Source organism: Hemitrygon akajei, chromosome 5 (genome assembly GCF_048418815.1).
Source record: "Hemitrygon akajei chromosome 5, sHemAka1.3, whole genome shotgun sequence".
Classification (NCBI taxonomy): Eukaryota; Metazoa; Chordata; class Chondrichthyes; order Myliobatiformes; family Dasyatidae; genus Hemitrygon; species Hemitrygon akajei.
Window position 1 is genome coordinate 119,992,324 of NC_133128.1, and position 17,675 is coordinate 120,009,998.

Below are 17,675 nucleotides of genomic sequence, written 5' to 3' on the forward strand. Positions count from 1 at the left end.
GTTAGAGGCCCTGCATAGAGTTTGGGGTTAGAGGCCCCTGGTTTAAGAGTTTGGGGTTCGAGTCCCCTGGTATAGGAAGCGGGGTTAGAGTCCCTGCGTGGGGTTTGGGGTTGGAAGCTCCGGAGCAATACATATTTAATTTGATTAAGGTCTGGTTCCAACATCTAACTGAAACCGCATCCTGCCTTAGACTGGTTGTTACGAGCAGAAATCTGCCACGCGAAGGCCAGGAAACTGAAGCGGATGCGAGAGTAAGTTACCAAAATGGGCCAGGCTCTGGATAAATCAGGACCAAATACGCCATTATGGAAAATGTGTAAAGAATTCCTGGAAAATGAGATAGATTTACAGAGACTGAGCGCGCGGATGAATAAGAAGCTGGGGAATGAATTTTGGCCATTGGGGGAACCTGGGATCTTGAGAAGTGTAAGCGAGCAGAGAGACAGGTGTGGCGACAGAATGTCTCACAGAAATGGAGAGATCTAATTACGCGTTGGTATACCGTGGCCAGCAGACTTAATGAGCGCTCCCGCCAGACCTCCTGGGAGGTGAATGCAAGAAATAGAAAGATACCCATCAATGATAGTAACGGAAAACCCAGGGGCTGGCCGGTACTGAAGGCCTGATGTGAAATCTCTGATGAGCAGCGTAGGAATAACGATCATATTGTAAAACCTGGTGATAAAAGGCCGGCACCGGATATGACTGGGCTGCAGACCCTATTTGACCCTAATGAGGACACTGAGGAGGAGGAGGAGCAGCAGGTCCCTTCGCCTGCGGGGACTGCGAATCCCGTCCTGCCTGTACCTTCAGAACCTTCCACTCCCCCTGTGCCCTTGACCCATGATCGCCCCCCCCCCCCCCACGCACTCCCGACCCCAAGTCCACGGTTCACCACCCCATTGCGCCCCGTACCCGAGCTAAAACCAGGAAAGGGGACACACAAGGTACTAAACCTGCGACCCCTAAGAACCGCATGGCTCGTAAATGGACTACAAGACGGAACCTCTATGTGGGTGACGGCCCATTGATAGACCCCCAAGGGGACGAGTTTGACCCTGACTCAGACTTTACCACCTCCAGTGATGATACTGACCCCGAGGATAATCCTGACGCAGCCCTTGCTCGAAAGTACCCTGATTGGCCCTATCCCACCACAGATCCGGGTAGATCCAAGCACCCCCCCCCCCCCACCCCACCCGACAGATGCCAATGCGAGAGGTCCCTAACCCTCATCACAATCCAGCCCAGGCTGAGGATGCTGTGCAAAATCCCTTGACGGTTTCTGTGTATACCCCCGAAGCCCAATGGAATGCTGGTAGTGATGCAGGGCGCTCCGGACAGAAAGCAGAAGCTGGAGCAATTCGTTGAATATTTGCTGAGTACTATTAAGATCTACAGGGCGACCCCAAGGGATCTTTTTAGTTTCCCTGCATCAACCAGTGACGGTCTACTCTTCCCATGCGGTAACTGCCCTTCTAACCATGCACCAACTCAACATCTCACTCAGGCGCGACTCAGCTGCCATGAGATTGCTCTTATCCATAATCCGTTGCTGACGTTTGCCTATTGTACCACACTTAACCCTGCTACCTTAGTGGATCACCTGCCCGACCTTCTATCCCAGCCTCCCCACTCCTGCGTAGACCGAAACCACTTCCTCATTTCCCCACGGCCAGACCTACAGGACATTAAGTTCGACAATCCGGACCTGATACTTTTTGTGGACGGCTCGTCCTCTGTCTCCCCGGACGGTGTCCGGCAATCAGGTTATGCCATTGTGACCCCACACACCACCTTGGAGGCGGCAGCCTTCCACCCACCAGTCTCGGCCCAACAGGCTGAGCTTTTCGCCCCCACTCGCGCATGCATCCTCGCCTCAAGTCAGACAGCCAATATTTACACGGATTCACGCTACGCATTTGGGGTCGCTCACGATTTTGGCACACTATGGGTGCAGCGGGGCTTCCAAACGTCGGCTGGCAAAAGCATTGCCAATTTGCTCCAAGCCATCCAGCTCCCCGGTAAGCCTGCTATTATAAAATGTGCCGCCCACTTATCCGATGACTCTCCCGTTAGTAAAGGCAATGCCAGGGCAGACCTGGCAGCCAAGCGAGCCTCCTCCTCTAAAGCAATAACTGTGGATTCGGCCCCACACCTTCTGCCGGTTGATAGCCCAGGCATATCCGACATCGCGCAATTACAGGGGGACGCCCCTGCGACAGAGATTGATGTTTGGAAGAAACATGGTTGCATTATTAATGACGCAACGGGCCTCTGGCAGACCCCAGCAGGTCAGACTTGTAATCCTGATACTCTCCTGCCTGTCCTGCTCGACCGCCTCCACTCTGACACTCACCTCGGCAAGGAGGGAATGTGTATGTTGTTGTTAAAAACATGGTGGTCCCCCAGTTTGAATGAGGCAGCGGACAGACGGGCAAAGGGTTGCTTAATTTGCCAGAAAGTAAACCCGGGTAAATCTATTAGATATGATAAAGGGTGCACCCCAACCCCAGCAGGACCGTTTGACACATTACAAATGGACTTTATTGAGTTACCTAAGGTGAATTGTTACAAGTACTGTTTGGTTATAATCGACGTCTTCAGTAAATGGATTGAAGCCTTCCCCACAACGAACAACAAGGCTTCCACGGTAGTGCGAATACTGCTGAAAGCAGTTATTCCTTGTTTTGGTATCCCACAAAGACTCTCATCTGATAATGGTCTGCACTTCATTGGGAAAGTAAACAAACAACTCTGCAAAATACTAAACATTGAACAACAATTCCACGGTGCCTACCACCCCCGAGCCACAGGAATCGTGGAACGTGCAAACGGCACCCTGAAGGGCAAACTAACTAAATTGACCCTTGAACCAGAACTAAATTGGCTTAAAGTCCTTCCCCTGGCACTGTATCATATGTGCATTACACCTCAAACCGGTACCAGGCTAATTGCTGCTGAAATAGTTTACGGGCGCCCAAACAGAACCCCATGGGGCAGTGACCACAACCCCCTGCCAATACAAGTAGATCTACAAATGATGGGTGAGGAATTGCAGTGTTATCTTAAGCATTTAACTTTGTCTCTTAAGTCCCTACACACTCAGGTGAAGGAAGCCTCAAGACCTGTCCTTGATAGAGAAGGCGAGTGGCAGGGAGCAGAACCAGGAGGCTGGGTGTTAATAAGGAACTGGGATCGACCCAAGCTGGGACCCCCGGTGGAAAGGACCGTACCAGGTCCTCCTGCAGACCCCCTCTGCTGTCAAAGTGAAAGGACAAGAACGTTGGATTCATCTGAGCGACTGCAAGCACTGGACCCCGGACTCGCTAGAAACTACAGATAAATGAAGGGACTGATAAACGGACTTGATTGAACTGTTGTGTGTTTAAATTCCTTTTTCCTTGTGGTGCCACATCCTTGAAACTGTACTCTGGTAATGGAAGGTAGGATGCTCTTGGTTATCTATATTATTTTAGGGATAGTGGGGTATAGGGCAAGGTTGAGGGATGGCTGGACGAGGAACCAAACCCCCTAACGAGATCGAAGGGGGACATTTCAAGACAGAAAATGGATTGGGGTTTCCCCAAAGGCCCCACACTTGGAAGATCCCCCTCGGGGTTTATAAGTGATAACTATTACCAAAACGTGCACAAACGACTGTATGGCACTACAACCATCGTTTGCTATCCCCACCCCGCCAGTGTCCCCTCGCTCTTTACCGTTTTCCTGCACTGGGATCGTGCCGATCAACCCTTCCGATGTGCCCCCGCCAGCAAAACATTGCCTGAGGGAAAGAGGGTGGAACTCACCTATGACTCTTCCACGGCCCCGGTCGCGGACTGCCTATTTCCTCCGTCCACCGGTAAGCGGTCAAATCATGGACTCCTTCCGCGGATGAGAAAAGATCTCTGGTGGGAGGGGAATCCCAAGCCCCTGAAGGGTGACCAAGTATATGAGAACTGCTACTTCGGAACAGGGTGGGGATGTTCAGACGTGTATGTCTCGAATGACGTCACCTGCCTCTCCAAGCCCCGTAGGAAAAGAGAGTGTCACCCCACCAAGGACCCCTTAGGGATCTCTTACTCTTGCCATGAGACAAAGTGCCAGTCCCTGACCCAGGGGGTGCAACTCCTTTGTGGGGAGGGGAACCGCACCCACCTCCGGGTCAACGATCAGGTATTCCTATGACCTGAATATCGCAGGGGTACCAAACGAGTGTACGCCTCTGCTGGTATAGGAGAATGGAGTGATACCATCCACCTAAAGGGTAAGGGTTGCATTGAGACCATGTATACCCTCCCAGGGTATTTTTTCTTCTATAACGGCATTGCCACCAACTTCCTGGAGTACCCTTACCCTTCCTCGGTGGCCTACGGCACCTTCCTCCCCACCGCGGTCCCTTGCCCTGGGACTTGGGGTCCCCTGTCCCACCCGTCTGGGAGGTACAAGAGAGAGGTCTCCCAAGAATTTTGTGCAGATTACCAAGTCCTGACCACCCTAACCACAGGTCAGGTGGCCGGATACGGGGCAGCTGGCTTTCTCTCTTTGGGGGCATCAGGTAACGCTATGGCGGCCCACAATCGGAACTATCTGGCCTGTGGTCTCATGAGCCTCGGGAACGCCACCAGGGGAGCATTGAGACTCATAACCAACAGCCTTAACCAACTGCGGCTCTTCTCCATGCAAAACCGCTATGCACTTGATTATCTCCTCGCCAGGGAGGGTGGGCTCTGCGCTATCGTAAAAGACAAATGCATAATGGGGCTAGACGATGCTACCACCAACATAACGCGGTATATGAACAAAATAGATGAACAGTTAGGATCCATTAAGGAAGGAACAGCTTGGGCAGGATGGGGGGACTGGGGACTAAGTGCATGGAGGGACTGGGTGATCAACGGGGCTATTTACACGCTGACGGCCATTATAGGGATTATTGTCTGTATTGCCATTGTCAAATGTGTCCTGAACCGCATGATGGCCTCGTTAGGGGACCTGCTGCCGGCTAAGCCACTGATGGTAGTACGGGCAACTGTCGAGGCCACCGAACTCCTCAAACCTGCACCAGAGGATTTTCACGATATTGATGAGAGATCATTTCATGATCACAGGAGAGAATGAGAATGTGGAGAGGGTAAGGGGTACGTGTAGAAGGGGTGGGCGAGGGATAAGTGTAGCAAAATATGTAGACAGGAACAGGGAGAGGATACGTCATTGGGGAAGTGTAGGAGGACAGGGAAGAGGAAGCTAAAATAAGATGCCAAACAGCATGTGGCAACCACAAAGAAGAGGAACCTGCGACCACAAGACAAAGTGTTTGGCAAAGTATTTTGAGCTGTATACCTACTTTGAGTGTTTTGCTTGCGTCCATACCCATTCCAAGTATTACACTTGCGTCTATGCTTATTCCGAGTATTTCCAGTGCTTAGCTATGCAATGGCCAATCAATTGATGAATTTGAATCGGTAACCATATTTGCGAATGTAGTACCCTGCTTTTGGGTATAACTATGACCTCTGTGGACCGACAAATTGGGAGTTGGCTACCTTACGCCCGAAGTGCGTGGGGCTGTGAACTCCTCCCTCAATAAAAACCGTTTCAGAGGTAATTTCGTGTCTCTGGTGTTTTTCCTCAATTGAGCAGGCTAATAATTTCAGGTTGACACCATCACGCACTCCCCCGTACCGTCCCATCACTCCCCCCTCCGTACCGTCCCATCGCGCACTCCCCCGTACCGTCCCATCGTGCACTCACCCTTACCGTCCCACCGCGCACTCACCCCTTACCGTCCCACCGCGCACTCCCCTTCCCCTTACCGTACCACCACGCACTCCCCCCTTACCGTCCCACCGCGCACTCCCCCGTACCGCCCCACCGTGCACTCCCCCCCTTACTGTCCCACCGCGCACTCCCCTCCCCTTACTGTCCCACTGCGCACTCCCCCCTTACCGTCCCACCGCGCACTCCCCCCTTACCGTCCCACTGCGCACTCCACCCTTACCGTCCCACCGCGCACTCCACCCTTACCGCCCAACCGCGCACTCCCCCCCCTTACTGTCCCACCGCGCACTCACCCTTACCGTCCCACCGCGCACTCCCCCCGTACCGCCCCACCGCGCACTCCCCCCTTACCGTCCCACCGCGCACTCCCCCCTTACCGTCCCACTGCGCACTCCACCCTTACCGTCCCACCGCGCACTCCCCCGTACCGCCCAACCGCGCACTCCCCCCCTTACTGTCCCACCGCGCACTCACCCTTACCGTCCCACCGCGCACCTCCCCTCCCCTTACCGTCCCACCACACACTCCCAGGGTCAGACATAGAGAGAGACTCCCTCTACACTGTCCCATCACACACTCCCGGGGTCAGACACAGAGTGAAACTCCCTCTACACTGTCCCATCACACACTCCCAGGGTCAGACACAAGAGTGAAGCTCCCTCTACACTGTCCCATCACACACTCCCAGGGTCAGACACAGAGTGAAGCTGTCTCTACACTGTCCCATCACACACTCCCAGGGTCAGACACAGAGTGAAGCTCCCTCTACACTGTCCCATCACACACTCCCAGGGTCAGACACAGAGTGACTCTCCACACTGTCCCATCACACACTCCCAGGGTCAGACACAGAATTAAACTCCCTCTGCACCATCCCATCACACACTCCCAGGGTCAGACACAGAATTAAACTCCCTCTGCACCATCCCATCACACACTCCCAGGGTCAGACACAGAGTGAAGCTCCCTCTACACTGTCCCATCACACACTCCCAGGGTCAGACACAGATTTAAGCTCCATCTACATTGTCCCATTTCACACCCTGTTGTGATTCAAGGAAGGCTCGAGGAAGAAGCTAGGAAATTATAGGCTGGTGTGCCTGACATTAGAGGCAAGTTTTTGGAAGACGTTCTAATTGACTGGATATAAATGTATCTGGATTGACAGGGACTCATTAGAGCCAATCATCTTGGCTTTGAGTGTGGTGGGTTGTGTCTACCCAGTCTTATAGTTTTTTTGAGTAAGTTACCAGTAAAGTGGATGACGGCAAGGCAGTGGATGTTGTCCACACGGACTTTAGCAAGGCCTTTGACCTGGTTCAGCATGGCACGTTAGCCAGGAAAGTTCAGTCGCTTGGCATTCAGGATGGGGTAGTAATTGGATTAGACACTGGTTGCACAGAGAGTGATAGTAATGGCTGCCTCTCTGACTTGAGGCCTGTGAGTAGTGGTGTGCCACAGGAATCGGTGCTGGGTCTGTTGAAGCTCCCTCACAGTCCCAAAGCCATGGTGAGCATTGGAACTAAACCCTCTATATACCGCAGCAAATTTCCGTCATGTACAATTCTGAAAATGCTTGCAGCTTCTCCCATGGTCCATGCAGTGATCGCACAGCGTGATGCAGAGTCAGAGGCAGTACAGAAACAGTCCCTTCACCCGCCGAGTCCAACACCACCCATTAACTAACTTCTGTTCTTTTTAAATCCCCCACATTCACGACGACTCCCCTCAGATTCTCCCCCTCTCCCACACACTGGGATCACCAACCCTCATGGGGTTAGGCGTGGGAGGAAATGGGAGCACCCACGGGAAACACAGGGGGTCACAGGGAGAACGTCCAGGCTTCACGTGGACAGCTCCAGGGGATGGATTCGAAGCCAGGGCTCTGTTGCTGGATTACCCACTGCGTCACTCAGTAACAAGCCAGGCACTTTATTGGGAATGTGCACGCCACAACAAGTTGCATTTATTTAGCATCTTCTGCGAGGCCAAAGTCCTGTCAACCTTCACCCGTTCAAGAACGGTGAGATAATGTTGCAGCTGTATAATACTCTAGTTGGACCACGCTTGGATTAGTGTTCAGATTAGAGGAAAGATGAGCAAGCTTTTGAGAGGGTGCAGAGGAGATTTACTGGGCCGCTGCCTGGCTCTATCAGCATGTTTTATGAAGATAGGTTGAGTGAGCTAGGGCTTTTCTCGTTGGGGCATAGGAGGACGAGAGGTGACTTGATAGAGGTGTTCAAGATATTAGGAGGTGTACATAGAGTGTAAAGTCAGAGACTTTTTCCCAGGGTGGCTAATATGAGAGGGCACAATTTTAATGTGACTAAAGAGAGGAACTCAAAAGGAAAGAAACTTTTAACAGAGTGGTAGGTGTATGGAACAAGGATGGTGATAGAGGCAAATACATTAGAGGTATTCAAGAGACTCTTAGATAGGCAAATGGATGAGAGAAAAATCAGTTGATCTCGAGGAGGTTAAAAGGTGAGCACAACATTGTGGGCCGAATGGCCTGTACTGTAGTTCTATGTTCAACTGTTGGACAGAGTGTAGTGGTGGATGGAGGTACCTGCTTCAGCTTGTAGAGTCCATGACGGTCACAGTTCGGGATGTAAAGAGCGTACAGATGCTCCAGGGGGCCACGCTCATCCGGTAAGCGTAGAGACGCGATCCTCTCCAGCACCTGGTCCAGCTCCAGCTGACATGTCGTCTGTGGACGAGGAAGGAGACAGAGTTAATGCCCAGCACTTGAGGGCATTAAAGTGTGGGGCCACCACACCGCGTCTCACAGGGGTTGGGGGGGGATGGGGTCAGAAGCCCTCTTGGGGTCAAGCCCAGAGTGGAACCAGTCTGGTGCCACTGCGGCTCACCGCCCAGCCACAGCTCATCCACTTCCGAGACCCTTACCCAGCTCTGCTCCGAAGTGAGACTCCACTCACCCTAACAGCAATGCACAACAAGGGTCTCCATGACAGGCTCACTGAGAATGTAAAGAGGCACTGGATCGAGAGACATTCTGTATGGACACAGAATTGGCTTGCCCACAGAAGGCAGAGGATGGAGTGTATTCTGTCTGAAAGCTGGTGACTGGTGGTGTTCCACAGGGATCTGTTACGAGAACCTCTGCTTTTTGAGATTTTTATAAACAACTTGGATGAGGAAGTGGAAGAGTGGATTAGTAAGTTTGCAGATGGCACGAAGGTTGGTGGAGCTGTGGATTGTGTAGAAGGTTGTCATAGGTTACAAAGAGTCATTGACAGAACTCAGAGCTAGACTGAGAAGCAGCAGATGGAGTCCAATCCAGAAAATTGTGAAGTTACTCACTTTAGAAAGCCAAACAAAGGCAGGATTCTTAACATTCTGAGCAGCGTGGAGGATCAGAGGGTCCCAGAGATCGCTCCAAGCTGCTGTGCAAGATGTTTAGAAGGCTCTTGGTGTGTTGTCTTCATTAGTCAGGAGATTGAGCTCAAAGGCTGCGAGGTAATTTTGTAGCTCAATAAAACTCCAGTTCAACCACACTTGGAAAATTGTGTTCAGTTCTGGTCGCCTCATTAGAGAAAGAATGTGGAAGCTTTAGAGCGGCTACAGAGGAGATTTACCGAGCTGCTGTCTGATTTAGAGCATGTCTAATGAGGATAGGTTGACAAGCTAGAGTTTTTCTCTTGGAAGCGAAAGAGGATAAGAGGTGACTTGATAGGGGTGTACGAGATGATAAAAATCATAGATCGAGTGAACAGTCAGCACCGTTTTCCCAGGTTAGCAATGGCTAATAGGAGGGGCATAGTTTTAAGGTGATTGGAGGAAAGTACGTCAGAGGCTGATCTTTTATTTTACACTGAGAAGGGATGGGTGTGTGGAACTCACTGCCGTGGGTGGTGGTAAATTAAGGACATTTAATAAACTCTTAGATAGGCCCATGAATGATAGGAAAATGGAGGCAAATCGATCTTTTAGGTTGAAAGGTTGGCACAACATAGTGAGCTAAAGGACCTACACTGAGATGTAGTGTTCTATACCCATAACACTCCTCCTACACTGAGGTTCTTCAAAACACTGCTTCTGCATCCCAATCCTTGAATTGTTCTGAGGCTGTGCCCCCTGGTCCTAGACTCTCCCCGCTATAGGAAACATCCTCTCCACATGCGTTCTGTCGAAGCCTTTCAATATGTGTAACATCGAAAATTTCGGTCTTTAATGATGGATGCCACTGCCTTGGGGAAGCACCTTTTGAAGATGCATTTGATCTGGGGAGGCTGGTGCCCATGATGCATCTGTACCTTTCTATTGCTTGCTAATTGCACGTAGAAACATTTCTTAAACGTAGAAACCACCTCCTCTGGCAGCAAGTTGCAGATATCGCCCACTCTGTATAATTGAAAACAAACTCTTTCCTCTCCCCCAAGTCAAGGCCCCCTTGCTTCTGATACTCTTCCCATGCGAGTAAGATTCAGCCCCGTGATGTCTCTCTACAGTTTTATATTCTTCTATCAGGTCAGCCCTCTGGCTTTGCTCCAGGGAAAACAAGGTCAGAGTGTCCAAACAGGGAGCACAGGAGCTCAATGCTCTAACAGCGATCGGGGAATCACCTCCTGAAAGCAGTTAGTACATCTTCCCCGCTGGGTGCTCTGCCTTCCTGCCACATTCCAAAGGGTTACAGGTAGTAAACTGTGGGCATGCCGTGACTGGCATGTGCCATGGGCATGGCAACACTTGCAGTCTGCCCCCATCCTCAAACTGCTGCCGTTGACACAAACAACACATTTCACTGTAGGTTTTCGAGTTCATATGACAAATAAAGCCAATCTTACTAATCTCCTTTCCCCCTCCCCCCCACCGTAACCGAGGTTCTCCAGTGCAGCTAGCATTGTGGTGAGTACTCTGCACCCTCTCCAACCCAACCGCATCACTCCTGCCATGTGGCGACCAGAACTCCAAGCGTGTTCTTACCTGTGTTATGTAATGTGACCCCACATATTCTGTGTCACCTGCCTTCTTCACCACTTTCAGGGAGCGACAGCCTGTACCCCAAGGTCCCTCTGTCCGCCAGCATTCGCTGCCCATGTCCTACCCCTATCTACAGCACAGGACAGGCTCTTCAGCCCACAATACCGTGCTGACCCTTTCCATTTCACCAGTGTAAAGGAACCAAAATAATTGTTGCCCCAGATCTGACACAGCACAAAAAGAAACCCAATATGATAAAGAAGACAATAATTTTAAAAAAGCACAATAAATGTTACACATAGCTTATAAACAAAGATTGACTGTATGTCCATAAAGTGACACTAGGCACAGGAGTGTCTGTGCATTAGGTGACAGGAAAAGATAAAGAATCTGAAAGATTAATTTAACCTTTTCCTCTCTCCGTTGCCCTCCAGTTTTCTATCTAAGTGCCTTATCTAAGAGTTTCTTACACGTCTCTAATGTAACCTGCTTCTACCTCCACCCCGGCAGCACATTCCAAGTATCCACTATTCTCTGTGTACAAAAAAACTTGCCTCTGATATCCCCTCTATACTTTCCTCCAATTACCTTTCAATCATACCCCTGGTATCAGCCACTTCTGCCCTGGGAAAAAGTCTCTTGCTGTCCACCCTATCACCTTGTACACCTCGATCTCATCCTCCTTTGCTCCAAAGAGGAAAACCCTAGGTCACTTTAACATATTCTCAGAAGACACGCTCTCTAATCCCAGAACCCACAACATTGTGGGGCGAAGGGCCTATACCGTTCTATGCATTAGGATTAGGGTTAGGCATGGAATGGATAGCTAGAGACTGCGGAAATGGCTAATATGAGGTGGCATAACTTTAAGGTGATTGGAGGAAAGTGTGGGGGGGGGGGAATGTCAGATGTAAGTATCTTACACAGAGTGGTGGGTGTGCAGAACACTGTCAGGAGAGGTGGGAGAGCCAGATAGATTATGGACATTTAAGAGACTCTTAGACAGACACATGGATGACAGAAGGACTATGTAGAATGGAAGGGATGGGTTGATAAAGGGTTGGCATAAGATTACATGCTGAAGAGCCTATATTGTGCCATACGATGTTCCACGTTCTATTCCCCACTGTTCTGAAATGAGTTGTCTTCCCGTCAATCCTCTGCAACTTCCCACTGACCCTTCCACCCCCCCCCCACCCCCAAGACAGCAGGACCCTGGTCACAATGAAGTCACTAACCCAGTTCTCCTGTTTCCCCACCCCACGTGCTCTGCCCCTCCCACACTGGGGAGAGTATCCCCCATTCTTCCAGCAGCCCCTCCTGAATTCCTCCCCTCTATTAAATCCCCCCGTCTCGACCCAGCCTGCTCCAGGACGAGGCCCGACCACCACAGTCTCTCCACAGGAGGGCAGCTCCTCGACCCTGAACTGTTCCGAGTGGCCTCCCTCTGCCTCGGCTGCATGTGCCGAGGGCCCAGGGTCAGGCACCGAGCTCAGCACGTTTAATTAGTGATGTATAAAACTTGTGTAACGTTGTTTTGCAGTCAGGAATGTGTGACATGTGAGATCAGAGCGACAGATACACTGGTGAAAAAGTCCTGCACAGAGACGAGGTACAGGAGCTTGAAGACCCACACTCAACGTTTCAGGAACAGCTTCTTCCCCTCCACCATCAAATCTCTGAAGGGTCCATGTATAATACCTCACTATTTTGCAATCTTTTTGCAATACTCGTTTATATTACTGTAATTTCTGGTAAATTTTTTTATGTATTGCACAGTACTGCTGCTGCTAAACAACAAATTTCACTACACACACACACACAAGAGAAAATCTGCAGACACTGGAAATCCAGAGTAACACACACAAAATGCTGGAGGAACTCAGCAGGTCAGGCAGCATCAGTGGAGGGGAATGAACAGTAAACATTTCAGGCCAAGACCCTTCATCGGGACTGGAAATGAAAGGTGAAGAAGCCAGAACAAGGTGGAGGGAGAAGTAAGAAACTGGGAGGCTGAATGGCTGAAGGAGTTTTATCAAAGAGGGGAGTGGACCAGGAGGGAAAGGGAAGGAGGAGGGAAAGCAGAGATGGGTGATAAGGAACTGAGAAAAGAACTAGTGAGAGGGGAACCAGAACATGGAACAGAAACACAGAGAAACGAACAGAAGGGGAGATTACCTACAGTTACAGAATTCGAAGTTCATGCCGTCGGGATGGGTGCTACCCAGGCAGAATATGAACTGTTGCTCCTCCAACCTCATCGTGGCAGAGGAGGCGGCTACGGACTGTCGGGTTGGAATGTGAATGCGGAGTGGAAATAAGCCGGTTGGCCACTGGAAAACTGTGCTTGAAGTGAAGGCACTCAACCAAACAGTTCCCCATCAGTCTCAACACTGTAGATTAGGGGCTGCACCGGGATACATTTCTCAATAAACTTGTTCTTGATTCTAATGTGGTCAAATAGGATGTTGGTATGTTCGTGCTGGTGTGAACGGCCCGTGTTGAATGCCCCCCTGCTTCTATGACCCTATGAAAATGAGCAGACGAAACCCAAAATATCAGGAAGTCGAAAGATCATAGGAGCAGAATGAGGCCATTCAGCCCATCGGGTCTGCTCGACTATTCCATCAGGGCTGATTTATTATCCCCCTCAACCCCATTCTCCCCCATAGAGAAAGGTGAGGCGGAACAAGTGATGAGGAGGACAGATGTACAGAGGGATGGTCTGACGGCACATGGAGTTAAATGTGCAGAAAGAATAAGTAAATTTAGGAAGGGCAACAAAATTCTAGGGGCGTATAGCCCGATTGGAGTTCGGGGAGCTGGGTTAAGCACAATAGGCAGCGATTTAAACAGACAGAGGAGAAATGGGCTAAAAATTCTATATCTGAATGCACAAAGTGTCAGAAATAAGGCAGATGAGCTTGAAGCTCAGGTGCGAATGGGTAACTATGATGTTGTTGGGATAACGGAGACATGGCTGCAGGGAGATCAGACCTGGGAAATGAATGTACAAGGGTATACGTGCTATCGTAGGGACAGAAATGTGGGCAGGGGTGGCCCTGTTGGTGAGGAATGAGATTCAGTCCTTTGCAAGTGGGGACATAGGGTCAGGAGAAGTAGAGTCTGTGTGGATAGAACTGAGGAACAGTAAGGGCAAAAGGACACTAATGGGTGTTGTCTACAGGCCACCAAACAGCAGCATGGATATTGTGTGCAAGTTGAATAGGGAGTTAACATTGGCATGTGGCAAAGGTAATGTCGCAGTAGTTAAGGGGGATTTCAACATGCAGGTGAACTGGGAGAATCAGGTTGGTGCTGGACCACAGGATAGGGAGTTTGTAGAGTGCCTACGGGATGCATTCTTGGAACAGCTTGTACGAGAGCCGACCAGGGACAAGGCTATTCTGGATTTAGTGTTATGTAATGAACAGGATTTGATAAGCGATCTTGAAGTAAAGGAGCCATTAGGAGGTAGTGATCATAATATGATGTTTTTATCTGCAATTTGAGAAGGATAAGGGCAGCTTGGAGGTGTCAGTGTTGCAGTTGAACAGGGGAAACTATGGAGCCATGAGGGAGGAGCTGGCCAAAGTTGACTGGACGGATAGCCTAGCAGAAAAGACAGTGGAACAGCAATGGCAGGTATTCCTGGGAATAATGCACAAGGTGCAAAATCAGTTCATCCCCCGGAGAAGGAAGGATTCAAAGGGGGGAAAGGGGACACAGTGGTTGACAAAGGAAGTCAGAGATTGCATAGCATTAAAAAAAAGGAAGTATGACAGAGCTAAGGTGAGTGGGAGGACAGATGATTGGGAAGTTTTTAAGGAACAACAGAACTTAACTAAAAAGGCAATACGGGGAGAAAAAATGAGGTACGAACGCAAGCTAGCCAGGAATATAAAGGAGGATAGCAAAAGCTTTTTTAAGTATGTGAAGAGAAAGAAAATAGTTAAGAACAATGTTGGGCCCTTGAAGAATGAATTGGGTGAAATTGTTATGGGAAACAGAGAAATGGCAGAAGAATTTAATGAGTACTTTAGATCTGTTTTCACTAAGGAAGACACAAGCAATCTCCCAGATGTATGGATGGGCCAAGGGCATAGGGTAACAGAGGAAATGAAACAGATTGACATTAGGAAGAAAACGGTGATGAATAGACTGATGGGACTGAAGGCTGACAAATCCCCAGGTCCAGATGGTCTGCATCCTAGGGTACTAAAGGAGGTGGCCCTGGAAATTGCGGATGCATTGGTAATCATTTTCCAATGTTCCTTAGATTCAGGATTAGTTCCTGAGGATTGGAGAATGGCTAATGTTATCCCACTTTTTAAGAAAGGAGGGAGGGAGAAAACAGAGAACTATCGTCCTGTCAGCCTGACATCAGTGGTGGGGAAGATGCTAGAGTCCATTACTAAAGATGAAATAGTGGCATATCTAGATAGCAGTGATAGGATTGGGCCGAGCCAGCATGGATTTACCAAGGGTAAATCATGCTTGACTAATCTGTTGGAGTTTTTCGAAGATGTAACCAGGAAGTTAGACAGGGGAGATCCAGTGGATGTAGTGTACCTCGATTTTCAGAAGGCATTTGATAAGGTCCCACATAGGAGATTGGTGGGTAAAATCAAAGCTCATGGCATTGGGGGGAAGACATTGACATGGATAGAAAACTGGTTGGCAGATAGAAAGCAAAGGGTAGCGGTGAATGGGTGTTTCTCGGAATGGCAGGTGGTGACTAGTGGGGTGCCACAGGGCTCGGTATTGGGACCACAGCTGTTTACGATTTACGTCAACGATTTAGATGAAGGCATTGAGAATAACATCAGCAAATTTGCTGATGATACTAAGCTGGGTGGCAGTGTGACATGTGATGAGGATGTTAGGAGAATTCAGGGTGACTTGGATAGGCTGGGTGAGTGGGCAGATACTTGGCAGATGGCGTTTAATGTGAATAAGTGTGAGGTTATCCATTTTGGGAGTAAGAACAGGAAGGCAGATTATTATCTGAATGATGCAGAGTTAGGTAAGGGAGAAATACAAAGATCTAGGAGTCCTTGTTCATCAGTCACTGAAGGTGAATGAGCAAGTGCAGCAGGCAGTGAAGAAGGCTAATGGAATGTTGGCCTTTATTACAAAGGGAATTGAGTACAAGAGCAAGGAAATCCTCTTGCATTTGTACAGAGCCCTGGTGAGACCACACCTGGAGTATTGTGTGCAGTTTTGGTCTCCAGGGTTAAGGAAGGATATCCTGGTTGTAGAGGAAGTGCAGCGTAGATTCACGAGGTTAATTCCTGGGATGTCTGGACTGTCTTACGCAGAGAGGTTAGAGAGACTGGGCTTGTACATGCTGGAATTAAGGAGATTGAGAGGGGATCTGATTGAAACATATAAGATTATTAAGGGATTGGACAAGATGGAGGCAGGAAATATGTTCCAGATGCTGGGAGAGTCCAGTACCAGAGGACATGGTTTGAGAATAAGGGGTAGGTCATTTAGGACAGAGTTAAGGAAAAACTTCTTCTCCCAGAGAGTTGTGGGGGTCTGGAATGCACTGCCTCGGAAGGTAGTGGATTCTCTGGATGCTTTCAAGAAGGAGCTAGATAGGTATCTTATGGATAGGGGAATCAAGGGATATGGGGACAAGGCAGGAAACGGGTATTGATAGTAGATGATCAGCCATTATCTCAAAATGGCGGTGCAGGCTCGAGGGGCCGAATGGTCTACTTCTGCACCTATTGTCTCCTGCCTTCTCCCTGTAACTTTTAACACCCTTACTAATCAAGAACCTATCAACCTCCACTTTTAAAATACCCAATTGTTGGCTTCTGTGGCAATGAATTCCATAGTTTCACCACCATCTGGCTAAAGAAATTCCTCATCTCTGTTCCAAATGGATGTCCCTCGATTCTGATGTTGTGCCCTCTGGCCCTAGAAGAGGGGGGGGAGAAGAGAATGAGAGGTAGGAAGAGTGTGGTGGGAGGAAGGGGAGGGAGAGGAGGCACAAGATGAAGAAGGGGGGATGACAGGAGGAACAGGGAGATGAGTGACGGGTTGGAGAGAGGGAGGAGGTGGAGCAGGGTAGAGGGAAGGGTCAGGGTTAGATGAGAGTGGGACAATGTAGAGGACAGTGTCACGGGGGTAGAAATGAGAGGGAACGAGGGAATGGTCAGGGATGGGGAGGCAGTCAAGTGAAGGGTCATGGGGGTGTGAGGGATCATGGAGAGGGGGAGGAGGCAGGGTGTCAGTTTTAGTGCTGGGATGGGCTTTGAGCAGCCTGACTGGACAGGTTGCCAAGAGGGAGAAGTGCTCAGATGTTCGGGATGCTGCTGATTTTTGTGTGTGGAGAGGGTGCTGGTAAAGTCAGTCGGCAGTGGTTTATTATTACTGAAACAAAACAAATGGATGAAGATAAAACAGTGGATGTGGTGTATATGAACTTTAATAAGGATTTCAACAAGGTTCCCATGGTAAGCTATTCAGAAAGTCAGATGGCATAGGAAACTTGGCTGAGCAGATACACAATTGGCTTGCACACAGAAGGAAGATGATGGTTGTAGACGGACTGTATTCTGTCGAGAGGTCGGTGACCAGTAGTGTTCAGAAGGGATCTGCTGTGGGACCTCTGCTCTTTGTGACTTTTATAAATGATTTGGATGAGGACGTGGAAGGGTGAGTTAATAAGTTATTAGAAGACACAAAGCTTGATGGAGTTGTGAATTGTGTAGAAGGTTGTCAAAGATTACAACGGGACATTGATAGCATTCAGAGCTGGGCTGTGAAGTGGCAGACGTACTTCAATCCAGGAAAGTGTGAACTGATTCACTTTGGAAGGTCAAATTTGAAGGCAGAGGACAGGGTTAATGGCAGGATTCTTAGCATTAGGTTTGTTAGCAGGTTGGAGAAATAGAGGTGTCTTTGGGGTGGGGAGAGCCATAGATCTCGCA

General features: G+C 49.5%; 1 protein-coding gene across 3 annotated transcripts in view; it reads right to left on the reverse strand.

Moving 5' to 3' along the window:
- igfbp2a (insulin-like growth factor binding protein 2a) overlaps positions 1-17,675 on the reverse strand; it is a 99,583-nt gene that overhangs the window by 65,819 nt on the left and 16,089 nt on the right. For all 3 annotated transcript variants that reach the window (XR_012098998.1, XM_073046315.1, XM_073046314.1), the window contains exon 3: positions 8,354-8,494. Coding sequence is in view for 2 of the 3 variants with exons in the window: in XM_073046315.1 (XP_072902416.1) it covers positions 8,354-8,494 (141 nt within the window). In the remaining variant the exon portion in view is untranslated. The remainder of the gene's footprint in view (positions 1-8,353; positions 8,495-17,675) is intronic.